The 21,649-nt window shown below is 36.2% G+C and overlaps 1 protein-coding gene across 5 annotated transcripts in view; it reads right to left on the bottom strand.

The window, feature by feature from the left end:
- Positions 1-4,558: 4,558 nt before the first annotated feature.
- Positions 4,559-21,649, bottom strand: part of LOC144437763 (CCR4-NOT transcription complex subunit 1-like) — a 44,325-nt gene continuing 27,234 nt past the window's right edge. For 4 of the 5 annotated variants that reach the window (XM_078126780.1, XM_078126783.1, XM_078126784.1 and 1 more), the window contains exons 28-46: positions 21,324-21,464; positions 20,294-20,449; positions 19,705-19,845; positions 19,249-19,353; positions 18,415-18,546; positions 15,553-15,738; positions 14,707-14,858; positions 14,168-14,276; positions 13,538-13,704; positions 12,354-12,588; positions 11,718-11,957; positions 11,011-11,174; positions 9,703-9,820; positions 9,071-9,172; positions 8,453-8,710; positions 7,514-7,763; positions 6,721-6,853; positions 5,777-5,911; positions 4,559-5,092 (exon numbers count right to left, since the gene is read on the bottom strand). In XM_078126780.1, coding sequence (XP_077982906.1) covers positions 5,005-5,092; positions 5,777-5,911; positions 6,721-6,853; positions 7,514-7,763; positions 8,453-8,710; positions 9,071-9,172; positions 9,703-9,820; positions 11,011-11,174; positions 11,718-11,957; positions 12,354-12,588; positions 13,538-13,704; positions 14,168-14,276; positions 14,707-14,858; positions 15,553-15,738; positions 18,415-18,546; positions 19,249-19,353; positions 19,705-19,845; positions 20,294-20,449; positions 21,324-21,464 — 3,012 coding nt within the window. In that variant the 3' untranslated portion in view covers positions 4,559-5,004. The remainder of the gene's footprint in view (positions 5,093-5,776; positions 5,912-6,720; positions 6,854-7,513; positions 7,764-8,452; positions 8,711-9,070; positions 9,173-9,702; positions 9,821-11,010; positions 11,175-11,717; positions 11,958-12,353; positions 12,589-13,537; positions 13,705-14,167; positions 14,277-14,706; positions 14,859-15,552; positions 15,739-18,414; positions 18,547-19,248; positions 19,354-19,704; positions 19,846-20,293; positions 20,450-21,323; positions 21,465-21,649) is intronic. The other variant, XM_078126782.1, reaches the window with a different exon arrangement.

The following is a 21,649-nucleotide window of genomic DNA, read 5'->3' on the forward strand; positions in this document are numbered from 1 at the left end:
CACAATGCTTCGGCTATATTAAATTACACACAACTGCGAATACCAAACAGTTAATTGTGGAGAACTGGTACCGTATTTCATTTCGCAAGGACACTCAGCGAGGTTACAAAATAAGCCAATATTTACAACATTCCTTACTTAGTAGCTTGCCCACAAAAACGAAAAAAATAAATATATGATGTGTTTTTGTTGCGAAGACGGATTGCTGTGTTAACGAATTGAGGGAAGAATTGCCCTTACAGACACCGGCGATTCTATTATGTGAGAATGTACTGAGTTGCTTACGTCATAGGTTTCCTTGGTTGTGAACGGAGCTGGACGACGACGTACAGTATTGTGACGCTGAAGCCCGACCCTTCGAGTTTGGTCATTAGCGTTGCGGTAGAAAATAATTGAATTGTTAATAGTCTGCATTCGAAATTGACAATAATCCCCACGAAATTAGGGGACCTTTCATACCTGTCATTCCACTTTAAAGACATTAATTTTCTGTTGTAATCTTACGAATAAAAAAATGTTGAGCGTGAATAATGTTCTGTATAATAACACTGGCACAGCAAGTGACGTCACTGTCTTATTTATCAACATGATACCATTTTGATAACGGACCGAATCAGACATCAGCTAGGGAAGTCTATTTTAGGTAAAATAAAAAAAAAATGCGTTTTCGACCTTAGTTTAAGCCGCCGACCCTAAACATTTTTTAAAAAAAACATTAACATGCAAAACAAACGAAATTGTTTCTCTTTCTTGACCTTCGTGCACGTCTCCTCAGTGCTAGTGATATCTATACATATTTCATCAAAGTATCACAGAAGGGATATTCTGACCGACATTTTGTTCGTTTTTGGGGCGGGAAGCAATCTTTTTCAAATATAAAAATAATTTCAAAAACCTTTTAAAGGTAAAATAAGTGCAATCCAATCCAATTCCGACCTACCCATCTACCCTATTTCTGACGTCATGTTATCGAAAACACAAAATTAAGGTTGTGATCTTAAGAACCTCTGTTTAGGCCTAAAAAATTGTGGTTCCGATTACGCTCAATTTAAGAATAGGTGGGTGTAGGTAGATTTGTTTTAAATTCAGGTAGTAATGTTTTCCCTTGTTTTCCATGGTCTCCGTGTTATTGGTTTCTTCTCATCAGATTTACAGCCATTTCAGATTGGAAGAACAGTTTTATATCGTCTTTTTAAGTTGACGTCAGTTTCCGCATCCACTATTTCTCGCGAGACTTCCCAATTTTTTCGATTTTTTTTACTCGAATACGTAAAAAATATTTGGGGTGAAACACTAGATGGGGTCGGGTAACCGGGACCAAAACGATTTTGTTTAGGCCTTACTGTCGGTCTGCAAACCAAGATTTTTAGCCAAAGGAAAGGGACAAGTCTTCAAATTACTTTTCATAAACATGAAAATACAACATTTCATTTTAATAACAAGTAATACATAACGTAAAGACAGCAATACGCATCCAGCGAACAGCTTAGGTCAACAGGTCTAACAGAAGATTTCAACACAACATATAAATCTTCTTTTTTATCTTCCTAGCTATTATCGGGGCTATCAATTTTAGATACACTTGCTAACTCTCAAACCACCTGTTGCATTCTTGTTCGTATGACCACACTTCCACACGAACTCAAACTGCTCTATGCTTACATGTGTAGACTCTGGTGTTCATCTCCACTACGGAGACCTTATGCTTTAGATGTGTAGAAAAAAGCCGCTCGGCTAAGACCAGCACTTGTGTTCATGTTGGGTTTCCTGCATCTGATTCAGTAAATTCAGAAAGTGTGTTTGAGAGAGGACACGCCTAATGTACACAATTTCCATTTCTTATCATCCAGTGAGTTTAGCCAATCTGATTAAAATCTGATGTAGTGAAAGGAATAGAGGTATTAAAATAGCTTGCCAGTCGGCGTCGTCGGTTGCATATAGGTACTGTGGTATAAATCATTTTATCCTATATATAAAAACCCATTTAGACAGATAATTAGTAATCATTTTGTTCACAAGTACGTTTAGTTTCAACATGTACCGTTTTTTGTGTGTGTGAAATTTTAAATGGGGTATGCATGGTTAAAAATAAAAAAGTTGAAATTCAAAAATGCCCAGGGATGACAAGATGTCACTCAACAGATTCTGATTGTGTGTCCTAGACAAACAACAATATTCAGTAAAGAACAAAAAAAAACTACAGACAACAGATCTAGGTCCAGCCTAAGAAGTACATATTTGTGCAGGAGTACGACGAATACTACATTACTGCAAACGATTGGGAATGTCGGAATGGGCTTCCACTCGTGATTTACGAAGAACCACCTATCTCCAAAACCTCGGCTGTTGAGCGTAACCGTGATGTTGACATCGAACGTTGTTGTTCGATTTGTCACTTACGGTGAAATTACAGAAAACATTGTATATCACATGCATGCAAGGTGTTACCTTTTTGGGGTAACATAGATTTAATCTCGACTCCCTAGTATAGTAGCTTCAAGATTTCGGAAGTTTTAAATCCACCAAGCTGGACAATTGAAATTTCTTTGTATGAGATTCATAACCTGCATTCATTCTTCACGTTTCCTCCAATCCAATGCATTCAGGTTTCTAGACCCTTTACTATGTCTTTACCATGTCGGTTCTATTGATACTGAGTAGGTTTACTGTGTAATTGGTTTGCCTTCAGATAGTTTTTAAGTCCCCTTTATATACAGTATAATAATCTTACATTTATACTGGTTGATTGTTCAACGCAAACACCCTTGATTCCAAAGGAATTGTGTAAATCCTGGCTCGCATGGAGGATGCACGCAGGGCGAAACCAGAGAACCATACACTGTTCAGAATGACTTTCCTTGAAGCTATGGATTTCTCCAAACCCACGGAGGTATGACTGACGTGTTCAAACTAAGCCAGTCATCATGGGCTACTCTGAACTGAGTGCGTTGAAAGATCTATCAAATATGTATGACCTCTGAACCGTGATTGTGGTCGTTGTTACAGTCCAGGGGACTCAGACTTAGTTTAATGGTTAAGATTACGAAAACAAACAAACAGTCATTTAAATGTCTGTATCACACAACATCATTGTACCAATGGTGAACTATGACAGTGTGATGATAATAACAAATACAACCGTTGCAGCCGTCCTTTAGAGATGTCTGTGATCACAACATCGTGGAATCAGTGATGAACTAACACAGTATGATCGTAACAAATACAACCATTGCAGCCGTCATTTAGAGATGCATGTGATCAGAACACATCCTTGTACCAGTCGTGGACTATTACAGTGCAGTGTGATTCTAGTAACAAATACAACTATTGCAGCCATCATGTAGAGAAGCGTGTGATGAGAACGTTTTTGAACCAATGATGGACTATTACAGTGTAATGATAGTAACAAATGCAACCATTGGAGCCGCCATTTTGAGATGTCTGTGATCAGAATGTTGTATCAGTGGTGGACAATTACATGTAAACTGGCTTGAAGGTACCAAAACTCTTCCCCTTCATAATCACACGATCAAACACACACACATATATATATATATATACACACACACATATATATATATATATATATACACACACACACACACACCATGTAAAAGATATTGAGGCAACCACCAAAATCACTTGAATTTTCAGCAATGAAAAGAACATATATCCACTGATAATTCTTTTAGAAAGATATAATATAATACACTGGGATGAAGAACAGGACTTTATTGTAAAAGCTGCACTCCAATATAAAGATTTATGTCAAACACACATCCCCACCCTAAATTCGTGGGGGAAACACTTATTTCTTACAGTTGACATCTACATTACATCAAACTAATTTTTGATGAACGCATATTTCACACTGATGGATGAAAGAACCTCTTATAGATTGCCTTTGACTTTAATAATATAATATTCGCCTAGGATCAAACGTATATGTTCATTTGTATGTAAGCTATTTGCTGCGATACAATCAAATGTAAAAAAAAAACCGAGGAAACCTCTTGAATTTACATGATGAATGCACATCAGCTGGCGATAGTTTCGGTCATTAGTCTCTGCATGCATGGTAATATAACCTTGCAGGCAATAGGCTATTTAAAGGTTGTGATCCTATTTTGACCAATGAGAGCTTTTGAGGTATAATACTGCCTACTACTACATCTCTGTGTGGTGACATTTGACATCCTAATCTTTTATTTTCTCCACATATTCACTCACATGGTGTGTTTGCAAGTTGCTTATCCCTGTGGTAATCACGAGGGCATCATTTTTAACCCTTTCATGACTAGAGACGAGTTTTAAATAACATGGGGACCCAATTTATATGAATATTTTCATAATTATAATAATATTACTTTATTAGGAAGTAACATGTCTTTAATTCCAGTCTAAAATGAAGTTAATATATGCCAAAAACTTTCATAAAACAAGAATTTTGTCCAAACAATTTTGGCGGGAATGTTTTCAGTATTGAAGGGGTTAATCCGATAATGTTATCATCTCCTTTTCTGCATAGGTACACAACAAAAAACTGCACACTTCCACCTTCAAGATGCATAAGACAATTTATTGTGTTTTCCAATATGAAGAAACAAAACATATTGTAACAAGAATATCAAATCTACCAAGCAACAAATATACATGTATACTAGTTTTTATTCTACTGGACAGTACAAGAACCAAAAAAAAATTGTCCCGTTTATTTTTAACAATTGTTCCAGTTTTTCTTGTCCGACTGCATTGGAATTGGCCATCGAATGCAGTCAGTGTTGTCACTCCTAACACAGACTTTCACAAACCAGACATTGTTTACTGTCAGTTACCAATCATGGTTCATTTGGTATCATAATTTCCTAGTGTCCGATCTGTAAATGTTGACGTCCCCCTCCCCAAAACAAACTAAATCCGTAATTAAAAACACAACATAAAAATCAAGTGATGATTGTTTGATAGTTTCGTTCTTTGTTGTTGTTATCTTCCAAATATGGGTTCCTATGATGCTGGTGCTTCAGCTGTCTCTCTGGGAATCGCCTGGCCCTGTTTTTGTTGCATACAGCTTCGAGCAACCGACTCAAATAACCTGTGGGGGTCGACAATACAGGATGAGTGAGTTCCACATTTATTTACCCTTTTAAGCTTATTAATAATAAGTTTGTTGTTAGGGGTTAGTAGTATACACAATGAAAAATACTTTTTATGTGACGTTATAATGTGTTGATATCTGAACATCTTCTGCTGCCAAGACAAATTGATGACTTTAGCTATGATGCAACAAACTGATGACAAATTTGATAAAATATATATCACAGTGAGATGACTGGGGACCAACATCACAAACTTCATTCATTACAAGTATCTAAATATACTAGAAAACGTTAAATTGTGCACAATCTTGGAATTTCTTTTACAACAACTATAGACCAGAATCACATATCTGACAGTAATAGTAAAGTTACCTTATTGAAATCTAATTTTTTAAGAGACTACGCACCTTCTGTCCAAATCACATCTGATGTAAATCATCATCTTAGTCTGTCTCTGTGTGTAAGTGTCTATCTATCAATGCATGTGTGCGTGTCTCTCTGTTCCTATCTCACTTGGTCTGTCTGTCTGTCTGAGTCCATCTCATCACGTTTTACAGTAATCATACATATCAATTACCTACCACATCATATAACTATCATTCTCATTTCATACTGGTTGCTCACTTGCCAACCAACACCATTTCCAGTTACCTGACTGATTTTCTACCAACAGTACTTACTTTTCAATTTCAGGTGCACAATGGACAAACTCGTGGTTCCAGAATTTAAAGCTTGGGTTTTTGATGAGTTCAATGAATGTTATCAGTAGTCCCCATGGATGCGGCCTATTAACTATCAACCTTTCTAACAGTACCCTGCAATTTGAAACACAAAAAGTCATTGTTATTACCACAAAATGCAAATGTATTTGCATTACAAAACAAATGTCTTTTGTTAACATTTACCGGATAACAGACAGAAACAGAAATTTTGTAAATTTTACATAGATTTCCATATTAAAAAATAATTTTGGTCTGAAACTGGTAAAATACCTTGGGAACACCTCATGTAGGTTTTACCTTCTTGATACCATCTTTTGTAAATACACTGAAAAATCACGAAACAGGTGCAGAAATGCTCAATTGCTCCATCACTAGCCTCACAAAACATGACCACCTGCATCCTTCATTGACACCATAGCACATTTATTGACGTTCAATACTTTGACACTGGTTTTGAAAATCAGCATACACTGTTAACCACTTAAAATGTTTCAATAATTTGTATGTGTTTTACAGTTCATTGTTACTTAAATCGATGTACAGCGGATTTCAAAATGCCGTTCAGCAGGCTCTGTTTGATACAATCACACAGCAACTAATAAGAAACTACACATGCTATACTTTAAGATAGCAAGACTGCATGAATAGTTTCTTGCAAAATTTTGTTTAAATGAAATGTCCGAACATTGGCACCTGTGTCTCTGCGTCTTGTTGTATGTTGGTGTAAATGGTTTATTTCTTTCAGACAAGATGTAGAGATAAATTGTGATCTTGCTATTCAAGTGTAGCATGTGAAGCTTCTTACTGATTTCTGCATGGTTGTATCAAACAGAGATGTTGAGTGGTATTTTGAAATCTACTGATTCAGAAACACAAGGACTCTTTAAGTTTGTATGACAAACCTGGTAATTTGCTCTTGAATGGCTTCTGTGTTGGTTTCAGCAAACAAGTAGAGTAAAGTGCAGCTGAAGTAGTGGGTATGGCTGTTGGGATATCGTAACTGATTGGCTATTGCATTGAGGAATAAGTACCGACCTGAAACAAATCAATTTAGGTTTAAATCTTGGGTGTGACGATGGTTCTCTGGCAGAGCTATAGAAAAAGTTGGTCCTGGACGATAAAAATGATCCTATGGAATCTTCATGTTTTGAGTTCAGTCAATTGCAAGTGATGGTAAAGCATGCTTTAGTAAGTAGAATTCTGCGAGTACTTTTTCAAAATGCAGCTAAACTTTCGCCAAATAATGTACAACTTCAGCTTGTGCCCCTTTAAAGGCGGAGCAGGCCACTCATGTGATTGTTGTTAGCACCAAGACGTCCTAATCTTGAATAATTAAAGAGTAATAAATAGTAACGGCTTTTCAGTATAAGTAATAAGCTCAAGTTCATGTTTTGTCCAAAACTGTGTATATCATGTATAAATCATTAAATGTCAACTTTCTGTTAAACAAAACACGCATTCCCAAGACATTCACGCGTACACACATACCAAATTTATTACCAAAATCACTAGCTGCTCATTTTTGTCATGGATTTTCAGAGGAATTGCTGTGTTGTTCACTGCATGCATTCAAGTGTGACAATAACCCCCACAAAGTTAGAGGGCCTTTTATATCCCTTATCTCGTCTGGTTAAGTTTACAAGTTACCAATAGAGTTATGTGATCATGATGTAGAAGATTCACAATTCAACATACCTTCTGTGTCTAGATCCACTGCTAGATTCTGGAATATATCCATATGTGAGGAGTGTGTGATTGTACTCATAGAGGGTGTGCTACCTTTACTGTGGATGTACGCTATTGCTTGTGAGCCTACGTACAATACTAACGCATTCATGAGTGCTATATTGTACCGTACACCCGGTTCATGTGATACTTGTAAGTGACTTCTGAGTTCAGATAAAAAGGTAACAGGTGACCTGGTTTTAAGATAGGAATCAAGATCCTGGAAGAGAAGTGTAAAATTCATAAACAATTTGTAAGCTTTGCACAAGAAGTCATACATTGGTAATACATTATGTGAAGTGAAAAAGGTGGGTGATTACTTCCCTTTGAAAATGTTTGGTAAACTTTACTTCCAAACTGTTTCATGATACACTGCATAATGTTGCTCTTTTATAATATGAGTATTAAAAACAGTTTTTCAGTTCACAAAAGTTGTTTGAATGAATAGTAAATATCTTTAATTCTGACAGTTATCTGGATCAGAAAACGGTAACGTTAGCCACAGAATATATTCAGTGAATGTGTCAAGTTTTCATCCTGTCCAGTAGAGGGTAGGTAACATTTGCATGTTTATCATTTTTACGTTCATTTTGGTTGTAACATACAGTAAGTTATTTTACTGGTCTACAATACTTCTACTTGAAATATACTGATAAATGAATCATCTACATTAGTGTCTACCAGGGGTAGTATCAAAATGTGTTTTTCCTTGTAGGCTAAAGGCTAGTAGATGGTCGAACGTAACACATCAGCTACATGTAAATTTTGCAACCAACCAAGCAAGACTATGATATTCATACATACACTATATCGTCCTCTATCACTTACTTGATTACGATTATGAAGCCCATAATATCAAGAACTTATGTCAATGGCAACATTGAGAGCTAATGTGAAGTGACAACTTACCTTCTTGAATGATGTCGGCTGTATCATCGCAGCAAAGTTTGTAAGTATACGGGGTGGATGTGCTATTTCACTTAGCATATCCACCTTGAGGTTAGGTGTGAACGGATCAGGAAGTCTCATATTCCTTGGGAAAGCACTAAGAATCAGATTCCGCATCTGAATACAGTTGGGTGGGATAACATCACAGAATCCATAGTGATAGTCACATAAGAATTCTGGGAAGTCATGAAGTAACACTAACAGCACCCGTAATGTTCCCTGCAAAGAGAAATGTCAATATTTAAGTTTGATATTTGAAAATAAATTTTTTCCCAATTTTCAAAATGGTTTTGATAGCCTTGTTAAAGCAGCCACCCACAAGTAGTCTTGATAAAGTAGTCACAAACTGTTCAAGTTTTCACGCAATAAAAAAATATACCTAGTATTTACATAGGGCACTGCAAGATCTGATTGAACAAAAAATTTCTCCAGAAACCTATTTTCTACTGCTGTCAAAAATACCAAGTTATATATTTTATATGTCTCGATCATATAATGTGTTTGAATCATGAATGTCACAAAGGAAACATAGTCAGTTGAATTTGTCTTTTGGTCTATTTCATATAATCAAGTACTCACTTTGTACAGTAATGTTGTATGTTTTGCCAGTTCTGCATTCCTAAGGAATGGTGCCAGGAACTTGAACAGATCAATCAGCAGCTGGGCATACATTGGCCATCCCTGTAAAGTTAGCAATCAAATAAGTTCATTTCATAATGCATTTAATGTCACTAGTAAACAGGTTCATAACACTGGAACTTTAAATAATTAGAACAACGTTTGTTGATAATGATAGATGCAGGTTCCTTTTCCAATGTATAAGTTTCTTATATTACTATCACTAGATCTACAAGTTATACCAAATAGGTAAAAGATGATTGCAATTTTGACTAATTTGTTGCTGAAACCATTACAGTGTGTGTGTGTGTGTGTGTGTGTGTGATGACAGCTGTCACAATCTTGAACCACAAATATATTTACCTCTCTATGAGAACTAGACAATAGTTATAGCATCTATGTTTATACCCTAGTCATTGACTATAATGCTTTTTTACTGATAACGTTATTCACAGATTGATAACATTTAGACACTCCCTACCAAGCTAATGATTAAAGCAGTTGATATGGATGCTGTAAACAATGGTGGCAAATCATGCAAACGTTTCACTTGAGTGCTTGGACTCCATATGTGAAGTTTTGACAATATTTACCTTTTGTTGTGGGAGTATTGCTAGCATCCTGGCTATAAATATCCTATGCGATATCAGTTCTAACCAGGAATATGCAAAGCCTGGTGCTTTGCTGGGTCGCAGCACATGGAAAGCATTACTGAAATCAAACATAATATAGAAAAGGTCACTTTGAATCACTTTCAACAAACAAAAACCCAACTATATCATGGAATTATCTCTCTCACTGAAGTATTACAATACCTTTAAACAAGACTAAAGGATCTACTTTTTTCCAGAGTGCATAAAAATGCATTTATGACCTGCTTATGAATATTTAATAGTCTATGCTCTGTAAACCAAGACAAATGGTGTTTTTGACCAGATAAACAAAATTTGTTTGACAGCATTTTTATGATATAAGGACCATTTCAGCAAAAGGGTTAAAGTACTATTTGAAAAAACCCACTAAGACACAGATATACATTACACGGTATTAGTCATTGTTCTAGGTATCTAAAAATGTTAGTCACGGATGTATGGAACAAGTATTAATTATTTTTTTTATAGATATCTGGATCAGAAAACGGTAACGTTAGCCACAGAATATATTCAGTGGATGTGTCAAAGTTTCATCTTATCCAGATTGGTTATGCACCTATGCTCTTCTTTTTCATTACACCAACACCCACTCTTTACTTTAACCCCATAATATTTCTTTCAATTATTTACTTGATTTCAAAGTCTGTTACTGAATTATACCATGCTTTCCTGGTAATTTTACCCAGTTTTAGATCTAATAGCAATTTTTCTATATTTTACGACTAAGACAGCCCACTCACAGCTCTCAACATCTGTTTGAGAAAATGACTGCCAGCAGTTTTTCAATTTATGTTAAATAGTGTATTTACTGTAACAGTATGAATAGTAGGTACTAGACCATCATTTACAACAAATATAGTTTTCAACAAACATATTTGTACAATAATTTTCCATATCAAGCCCTTGCACATTTTTCCCCAAATATGACTATTGGCACATTCATAGATGTCTCCTCACCCAGTGCTTTGGTTTTGACTTTTTCTCTCTTTTTCTCTACCTTTACGTTTTTGCACATGAAATAACATTCGATATGAATTTATACATACAAGTGTTTAAGTAATTTCAATTCACTACATAGGGTACATGATAAAACCTTTCCATCGTCGATATGAGTTTAAAGGACTTTGGGAGTACAGCTACAGGCCAAAATCGAGCCCTTTCGGCAAACAACCACAGCCTACCAAACCCATATCTGGACTGTAAGGATAATTTGATGATTACATGAATATAATGACATTAATAACTTACCAAAATGCAGTTAGTACTTGGTAATTAATACTTTCCAGGACGTGTTCAGGTGCGTTGAGTTCAAGAAGCAGCATGATAAAAATGCGATGATAAGGCAGTTGTTGGAATTCTGTATGTCTGGTTTCATGATCTTGAAGGAGCACACCAGCCACAATACCAAGAACCTGATATCCCCAAAAATGTGTGTTTGTATTAAACTCAACATTACAATACATGATATAGAGAGTTCAGATATCTTTGGACTGACTGGATCAGAAAACGGTAACGTTAGCCACAGAATATATTCAGTGGATGTGTCAAGTTTTCATCCTGTCCAGTAGGAGGTAGGTAACATTTGTATGTCAAGTTTTCATCCTGTCCAGATGGGGGTTAAATAACAAAAGATATTTCATTTACATTTCAACTGGCACGGCAGTGTTCTCCTTAGAATTTTTCAGGATCAGAGACCAATAAAACATCAAAAATTGATGGTTTGATACCAAGAAAAGAACATGAGCTCTAATCCTGGCATAGCCATTTATCTTTAAGTCAAGATGAGAGTTCTGAAGTGTACATAATGATATTATGAATTTATACTATTTGGACAGCACCATTGGCAAACCTAAGAAGATTTAAAGCAGTTTGGTAACAGTTGCACTCAAGCAATCCTTACTTTCAAAAATCAAGGCATACCCTGTATTAAGGTGTTGTTTATGAAATGTACTGACCTTATTAAGCAGGTTGATCTTGGTAACAGTGTTGGTAGCATCACCAGAATGTTTGACTAGTAATGCTATCAACCTGACGAATGCATCTAAAGTGTGGAAACATTTGGCACGGATTAGGGTAGGATTATGGGCCGACTGCTCTGCTAGCGCCCTGTAACACAGCTCAACACACATCTCAGTGCACAAACGGAAGAACCTTGTGATCAGATCATCTGTCTTTAGGATCCCCTGTTGGTGCATCTGTAACATTCAAAGATAAAAATTACATTCATTTTGTATAACACATTAATCTTCTTTCTCCCTAGGGTAGTATTTGTATGTACACAACTGAGGAAAAAGTTGGAAGAAAGATGATTAATCATACTACTACAGAAAGCTTACTACTAAACCAAAAAGACTATAGCTTTTCAATTAGGTGGCACGATTTTTTTAACATGTTCCTTATTGGAACAAAACAGTCTTTTGAAATTGAAATATCTTAACTCTTTTCGTCTTACATTTTCATTTTGAATGTTAATACGCACACACAATTTGAAAGTCTATCACTACATCTTATTGGGAAACATCAATATACTTTGATTTTTCTGGGATCTGGAAATAAATAGAGTATAAACTACATCAACACAGCACACTTACTTGTCCCACAAATGCTGAGAATGCTTTGGTACTATCTCTGCCTGCAGCTGGGGAATGGTACATGTTGACCCACTCTCTTAGCAGGAATTCAGTCTTTTCTCTCAGACCGGGTGGATCATCAAACTCTCGTGCCTGTGATATTCCTGAATGCATCATGGATGTTGGACCTCCTGGTGCTTTGTCTAAGAATGCAGTGTCATGATTCTGACGTATTAGATCAACCAACTGTGTCAGTCTGTAGTGAGGTAATAGAAACGATATCTCTGTTATTATACCAAGCACAACCAAGTTGAATGGGCTTCAAACAAGAAATATGGGATTTATATCCTGCTCATTGAACGCCACAACAACAACATACACCTACTTCATTCATTCTGCAGTACTCAAAATATGAATCAAAACATTCAAAGTTGCCATACTCTCCTGATTTTTCATAAATTATGCTAGAGCAGGTATAATCATATTATTCCTAACATTTTTCTTGTCAGCTGGAAAATACTCATGCCCTAAGAGTTTCACCACTGCTCATCTTTGACTTGAAGTGACAAGGCCCCTTAGGTCATTTGTGTTTACCTTGGCTGAGCAAAGAACAACATTAGGGAAATATATCTACAGTATAGATACAGTAACAACAACTGGCACAGAAATGTGAAATAGACTACCGTAATAGAAAAAAAAATTTGGTATAATTTCAGAATATAAGTTTACCCACACTTTCCCTCCTTTGTCAGAAACATCTACTTTGTGTCACCTATTATTGTGTATTCCATTCATGTTCAGTACAAATCCTTGCATTACAAATCACTCATTTGCAATAGATGCTAGAAAGCTTAATATTCATAACACATCCTGAAATAGCCTAATTCAGGACACTTCCTGAAGATATCCTACCAACCATGCGCAAAATGTACATTTCGTATATACAACATACTACATGTTTACACAAACCTGTATTACCGGACATAGAATCAGTAGGTGTTGAAAGAGGTAAATTGAAGAAGTGAAGGCTACTGATGCTGAAATGTGTAGTAAACAGCACTAAATACAAGATTCTTAATTAACTTACACCTGCCCAGATTTTAAAGAGCGAACTACATATGCAAAGTAGGCATATTATACTTAAATATGTACATAGACATCAGTGGCACATGCAAATCTTGAGCTGTTGAAAGAAGTGTACTTACCCATCTGGTGGATTGGCAGAATGGGATGCAATCCTGATTAATGTCTGTAAGGTATTAAATAGATCAGCTTCATTGCACACATTACTCATCTTCTCATCTATCAGATAATACTTGACAAGCTGCATTGCGAAGGCCACTGCCAGGTAATTCAGACCATTTTCCAGAGACTGTCAAAAACATATCAACCAGAACAGAATATCTAAATCACTGGTTCTTGTGTATATGGGCATGGAAAAAATGCACATATTCACTGACCTAGTCACAACTGTTAAAATGTTGGACTACTTCACGTTTACATTGAACAGTTCTTACATATGTCTACTACATTAAAAAGGGTTACTCATGTCTGTCTGATACAAACAGCAAATGTTAAATTGGCGAAATACTGCAGGCTAGAACAGGACAGAGTTATACCAAACCAGTCGGAAGGGAATGATAACTGGACGAATCAGGAATGCCACCTAAGGTGGTCAGAAAACATCACCTTACTGCATTAATTTCATTTACACTGGAGTTGGGGTGCCTATTGCATATTTAGGAAAATTCATTCTTTCAATATCCAAGTATTTATGCATTGCAGTTTTTGCCAACAATAACATTTTTTTTTAAATTCCAGAATACACTTCTTACCTGTGCTAGGTGCATATCATAGGCCTGTAAATTCACTAGGTGATTACGTATCAAGCAATCAACAGCTTCTAAGTTGAACTTGCTGTCTGTCCTGGTTTCACATAACACCCTGAGAACACATACAAAAATTGTCACGGTCATAAACCTGTAATTCCTAATACATTGGAAAATGTATTGTTCATGATATGGTAGCAAAAATCTGGTTGATTGTGAACAAATTTACTTTGGGATAATAACTTCGAAGAATTGTGATGATCCATCTCTAAGAACTAGGATCATACAAAGTGTTTTGTTGTCAGTGACAAGTTTCAGACATCATAATCGTCTAACTTGCTGTTCCAAAAGGACTGTGTGTCACTCCCAACATAATTATTATCAATACACCTATTTCCTTCAAGTATCTTCCCAAATAACACAGTTAAAGAGTTGACTTCTCAAAGATATTCTAAACCTTTCTCACTTATTTTCTTCTCCTTCAGAGTACTGAGAAATGAAACTTCCCAGCCATTCAATTCAAAGTTAGAGGAGCGAAATCTCACCTTGTGACTTGTTTATTGGTCCACTGTGGTCCATATGCTCTGTGGTCCTGTAAAGCTTTCAATACCAGTAGATGGCAGTCACGGAACCTGATGGTCAATTCAGGGTCTGTTGTTATCTGTTGAGTCAAGCCTTCTAGTAATCCTTCTACAGCCTGAAATAAATACACCGGGTGCAAAAATTTATAACTTCTGGAAATCAAATCAAGGTTTATATGACAGTCATTTGCTCTGAACCAATTTAAAGACCCATTTCAGATTAGGATTAAAATCTAGGCGTGAAAAACAGTTGTCTTACAAAACTACAGAAAAAGTTGGTACAGAACAGAATAATCCTATGTAATCCTTATGGCTATACTGACAACATCACATTAATGCAAGAACCTGGGATTGACACTTTGGCCTTTAACACTTCTGAAATACACTAGCCATGAGTAAAGTAGTTTTCTATCAATTAAAGGAGAAGACCATCTGTAAATAACTCGTACAGTACGTCATATTCAGTGAAACTATTCTTGAAATCTATCACAACACCTAAATATAGAAATATGACAACTTGTAAAGTATGTTTGTGGGACTTATTTATGCAGAAAAACTTTTAGTGTGAATTCAGCTAAAATAAATCAAGTGCCAAAAAACACACAACTTCAGTATTACAGTCCTGTAATCACTGGTTTAGCTTCTGGTAAACATGAGTACCCACAATGTTGAATCTAACGATGTAATCTAACTTCTTATATGGACCAGTGGCTACATTTATAATATTACTTATGATTCCGTCTCTTTAAAACATCAGTAATTTTACTACTTTTTTTACTCTTACTTTTCACAAATGTTGACGAGACTTACTTTTTGTAGAAGAGCTAATGCTGTCACAATTTCCCGTGAGTTTCTGGCCAGCAGAACAGCTTCCAGGAGACTGTGCATTGCTTGTATATGAGGACTATTTGGTGTGGCCACTGTAGCATGGATATACTGTTCAATGTCTGCAGCACACTTGTCATAGATTTGGGTGATTTCATCGGTGGCGTACGACTATAATATGTATTATAGAGACAAAGGTTAATATGACATATCACACTCTGATTCTTGAGATCTGATTACACCTGTTTTCCTTAATGTAAAAATCTAGTGAACAAATCCATCCATTGGGCTTGTTCATACACTGAAAAAATACAACCCAAGAAAAAACACTGGTGCGTTTGCTTGCTTATGGTAAGCAAGAATGAGACAAGGTTCTTGCAGATATAAAATGTTATTAGTGCTTTTAACTTATGTTAGCATAAATACCACAGGAGTTTGTGTTTTTGTATTGGTTGTATTGTTTTTACCCAATTTTGTCTTTGAGTGAAGTCTCACCTCAGCTCACTTCATTAAAGCAAACACACTGGTGTTTTTTGGCAGGTTGTACATTATCAACTCGTGTGTACACCTATTCCCATAATCCACATTTGGATTCTGGACATCTCTTTATAGTCTATCACTTCCCACGCTTTTTTCTATCTTTGATGGTTTTAGCATATTCTCATATCCTAGTTTTCCAAGTCTTGTCTTCAGTTATAATGACAGTTAATACAACATGTTTATACCATACCAAGCTGTACTCCAGTGTTTTCAACACAGCAGTTCAGCCTGGTTGCATAATACTAAACCATTCCTAAATTTTGTCTTCAGTTTGTTTTCTGGTTTATTCAGACAAACTCACAAATCAGTGTAATCACAGGGATGCCAACAACTAAGACATCAAGAATAAAATCCTCAATGCTAGAACACTTAGTAGAGTTCTTATCAAACATGATAAGATGTTAAATCATTTGGGAAAAGTTTTCACAAGTTTAAACTAATTTTTTTTATTTCTAAACATTACTCATATTAAAGTAAGTAGAAGTGTGCTGTAAGATGGTCAAAACAGGCTTTATAATTTCACGTTAACAGCAACACCATAAATTGCAATTGTTATCCTTTTCCCCCTATAAATGATGATTTCACCATGTTTGTTTATTTATAGGCGAGGTCAGACAACAATTAAATAAACCATTCCTGAAATGTAGTACAGTGAAGTGGGGACACATAGGTGAACATAAACCACAACAGAAAACCCTTCACCATCTTATTAGCTGGCACACCCATAGCATTTACTAGCTGTACATTAAACAAGACATACTCCATTGGAGTATGCAATGTTTCATGCAGACTTTGGAGGGAAAGCATGAAAACGGTTTTCAAAAACTCATTATTCATAAACGCTGTAACATTTGCAGAACAAAAGTGCGCAATTAAGCTTTCTGCCACATAGTTTTGACAACATTAGGTTTCACAAAATTCACACTCAAACACTTTGTTAGTAAACAGTTACCAAACCTTTTGCAGGAAGCCATGCACCACATCAGGGGGGCTACTGAAGCCCTTGTCACAATATAGTTACTCTCGCACACAAGTTTGGATTCAAAATCTGAGTTTTGACAAAGTTTTTGTGCAAACAACAAAGAATTTGTTCTAGAAACAGAATCTTGCCATTTAAATTTAGTGAAAACATAACTGCAAACGAACTGGAAATGTTATTGTGAGAGAGAGAGAGACAGAGTGACAAGAACTAAACAAGCTATGAACCAAGGTAGGAATCTCAAATAAAAAGTAATGCTGCTGACCACATAAGATAGACAACAAAACTACACATAGGTTGATGGTAGTAGTGCCAGACACAACATGAACTTTGTGAGGGTTTTTTTTCAGTCACGTCTCAGACACAAACTAACAAAAAGCTCTGGAATCAAAGCTGCACGTGTCTAAAATTTGGTACAGTACAACAGAAATTAGCCAACCAACCACTGTCATCACTTGCAGTTCTTTGTTATCTTGGTTATATGCTCCAGGGAGTTGGGCGAGTATAATGGGGCCATTGTGCTGCTATAGATCTGTGCCAAGAGTAGTAATTGTTAGCACCTGGATACGGCCTGAGGACAGGCACATTACAAATACATTTTATGATCAGTATCTGTGTTGCCTTACTCAAATCATTTTTTTTATTATACTCTGAAGTTTTTCAAATATTTGTAAGCATTCTGGAAAGTTTTACATAAAATGATACACAAACGAAAGATGTGGATATAAAGAAGCTGTACATGTATTTGTGATTATGATAATCCAACAGTTGTGTTTTTGTAAAGGTTTATGAACCCCAGCAACGGAGGAGAAAATCTTGTCAAATTGGCATGGATTTCTGTATCTTTTACCATAAATTGGCTGAGAAATATCCTGGGGGACTACTTGTTAAATTTTACCTACTTCCCACTCGTCTCAAAACAGATCCCGAATCTTCATAATTTCACTACCATAAAGGCAAAGATGCTTTTCTTTCTTTGATGGTTTCAAGCATATTCTCTTATCCTACTCTTTCCAATTTAGGCTCAGATCAAAGTATACACCAAATAAACTTGGTGTCTGTCATAATTGTATGAATATTGCTTTGGAAAATATCAAGTTGGCTAATTTCTGTAGTGTGTATGGCAATATGCATAACAAACATTACAAGAGGTTGACGTGACGGCAACTTGATACATCAGGGTAAAAAAACAACACATTTCTTGGCTATAATATGATAAAATATACACTAGGTTTGTATGGAGACTCCTACTAATAGAACACAGCTGATCACAGCAACCCCCCTTGCAATGAGGGCACACATCAATAAAGGTTGGATAACGTTACTACCTTTCCTGTTACCTGCATCGGTTTCGCTAGGAAACCTGTCGGTTGGCTTGCATCGTTGGTTGGTAAAAAGCCTGGAATATTGCGAGCAAATTCTTCATAGACTGCAGTCTGGTTGGGTGTCACACCACCAACCTGTTTATCAAAACAAGCAAAATCAAGTAAGCTATCAAATGCAGATAGAAAACAGTAAACTAAGGTGAAATCTTTGTAAGGTGGGTTGTATGTTGACATTGATCTTAGTTCGGCTGCTTATACTTACCTTCTTGTGGTAAAAAGTTTACAAAACAAAATTTCCAAGACATTCTTTCTCGCTAAAACTATGCAAATGTTTGAAAGAACGTACTACAGGACTAATTCTTCTTTGAGTACAAATGAAAGTTACTTTGCTATGAATGGGATCAGTTTAGACTTGACTCGTCATTACTGGTTTTGATCTGAAAGTAAGCCTTGTGTGTCTGCAGTGCTGGTTGTGAAACCAGGCTAAGACTGTTAATATAGTTTATCATCATTTCAAAAACCAGTCTATAAGGAACAGTATTAACTTTAAAACATACATCATGATTGGCAGGATTTATTTACTCAATATGACAAGCGACCAGAAAGACAAATATCAGTGTGTGACACCGCCATTTGTACATGCTCAAACAGGGGGTGCCACTGTAATCTGTGTCACCTCGCATGATGATTGCAATTATGAGGATGACCTCAACAAAGGCATATCAGGTCCTTAGTTGTCTTCATTGCATGTTCATTCCTTTCATCCTAGACGCTCCAAGGATCACAGTAAACTCATATGACACTGTGTATGTTACCAATCTGCCAAAAAAAGCTCACCTTTAGTCTGATCTGTTCTGGCATTCTTTCAGCTTGATACGTTAAAACAACTGGATCACAATAACGTCTGCCTTCATTTCTAGCATGTTTTCTCAAATCAAATTCCTAAGGAGGGAAACAAATAGAGGGGACCGAAATTAGGAAATCTGCATTCTGAAAGAACACACATCAATGTAAATTATCTCCAATTCCTTACAAGAAATCATATGGAAGAACCCACTACTTTTGCCTTGAGCAAACATTGCACACATGATCTAATTCAGTGAGTATGCAAACTAGGGGAAGTTAAAAACACAGAAATAGAAAGTTACACATTCATTATACAAGTTATTGGCCTGCGAACATGTATATTGTTGCTTACAGCAATGATGAGCTAAATATCTAATATTATTGAAGTTTGTGTACAATATGTAAGATGCAATCTTGAGCAAAATATACAACTTTATTTGAACTTACTGTGGCAAGTCTTTTGTCCATCTCTGGCACTGCCTTTTCCACTGCACACTTCTGAATGAATGCACAGGCCAACTCTACATTCTCTGTGGCAACTACTGTAGCTGCCTGCTCTATCATCTCTTTCTGTTGAGCTGTTGCACCCTGGTGAACAAAACATAAACAAGTCAAAGTCAAGGTAAAGTTACTGCTGATAATACTAGCCCTGTATACAACATTATTATGAACAGGGACCAAAGATACCAACTACCATCAATTTACAGACAAATTATTCTGCCAGTTCAGAGAGCGATATTAACGGTGAAAAATTAAATCATTGCGTGATCAAGGTCCATAGTAGATTGATCGTAACGTCACATTTGTTTCCAAGGTACCGTTCCATAGTAACTATATTTTACAGTCCTCTATACAACATGTTTGATCCATACACCCCAGTGCTATTTAATCTAACAGTGACACTAACCCTTTATGAAAGGCTATCCATACCCCCTTGCCATTCAAACTTTGAGCAGTTTCCCTTTCCACTCACATCATACCATATCATGCAAAAACATAACAGCATGACTGTCTACACATGATAAGAATGACTTACCTTGAGTGTTGTTAGGCAGTTACTCTTGAAGTTATTACTGATGCTAACCATAAGTGGTTCTCTGCATGTTATCATTGCCATACCAGCTGTTAGATTGCGTACCATATGATGGGCAGCGGCACGCATACGAGATTCTTCAGGGTCCAATGCAAAGTCCTGTCATTTGACAAAATACATGTGAATATTTACTTTGAATTTACCATGAAATCTGTATGGGGTAGGAAGCCAATGAGGCTTTTAAAGACGCCTTACTGTTCTGAGGTGGTTATTGATACATGCTTTTAAGTCATTAACTGAGGTATTGGCAATAACACATGATGTGGAAAACTGATAGGAAACAAAGACAAGATAGGTCTAGACCATATGATTACTGGTTTTGATCTGAAAGTAAGCCTTGTGTGTCTGCAGTGCTGGTTGTGAAACCAGGCTAAGACTGTTAAAATAGTTTATCATCATTTCAAAAACCAGATTCAAACAAGGCACATAATATGCATCATTACAAAATTACAAATCAGGTTAGAGCTAGGGATTAAGTCACTTTTTAGCAATACCCTGTGGTAAGGTACATTGCTGAATGGGGGTTTTTTACTGTGGAATTACCCAACCTTTGAATGAGTGCATAAGTTCTACTAGAATGGTCAAAGAAAATTTGCATTACAGCTTTTAACATACAAACCATACACAACACAAATATATTGATGAAATGATCATTTGTGCACAATTAAGTACATACTGTGTAGTTTTGAGGTTAACACAATAATCTGGCATACAGATTCTAACATACACCATACAGGACAAAAAGATTTTGATGAAATAATCATATGTATAATTAAGAAAATATTATGTACTCTTACAGTTCAAAGTGACAGAACTCAGCTGTGTATCACCAAATAGATTGATATTTTGGCACATGGTCTTACATACTCGTATACTCAGATCACAGCTGTGACCCTATAATCCAAAATACAACATATCCAAGCACCTCTAGGCATATACATGCAGTGCTGGTTGTGAAAGCACTTAAACTCACCTTTTTAACAATCTGTTCACAAGTTGTCATGGCGATCTTAATGGACCTCTCTACCACCGGATGTACCAACTCCTGCACAGCACGTTCCACTGATGGTCGTACGCACTGCCTCAGTGCTAGGTTGGCTTGGAACAGTGCAAGCTGTCAGAGAAATAACAAATATTCATAAAGTCTCCCATAACACAAAACAACATAATATATTTTCATTTCTCCCGAAAGTCAGAAAAAGGAAGGCTCAAGCATAAATGAAGGGGACAACACAAGTCATTCCTTGGTTTATATGATTGGAAAGAACATGTAAAAAATATTGCATTAATGTCATAATC

Source organism: Glandiceps talaboti, chromosome 7 (assembly GCF_964340395.1).
Source record: "Glandiceps talaboti chromosome 7, keGlaTala1.1, whole genome shotgun sequence".
Classification (NCBI taxonomy): Eukaryota; Metazoa; Hemichordata; class Enteropneusta; family Spengelidae; genus Glandiceps; species Glandiceps talaboti.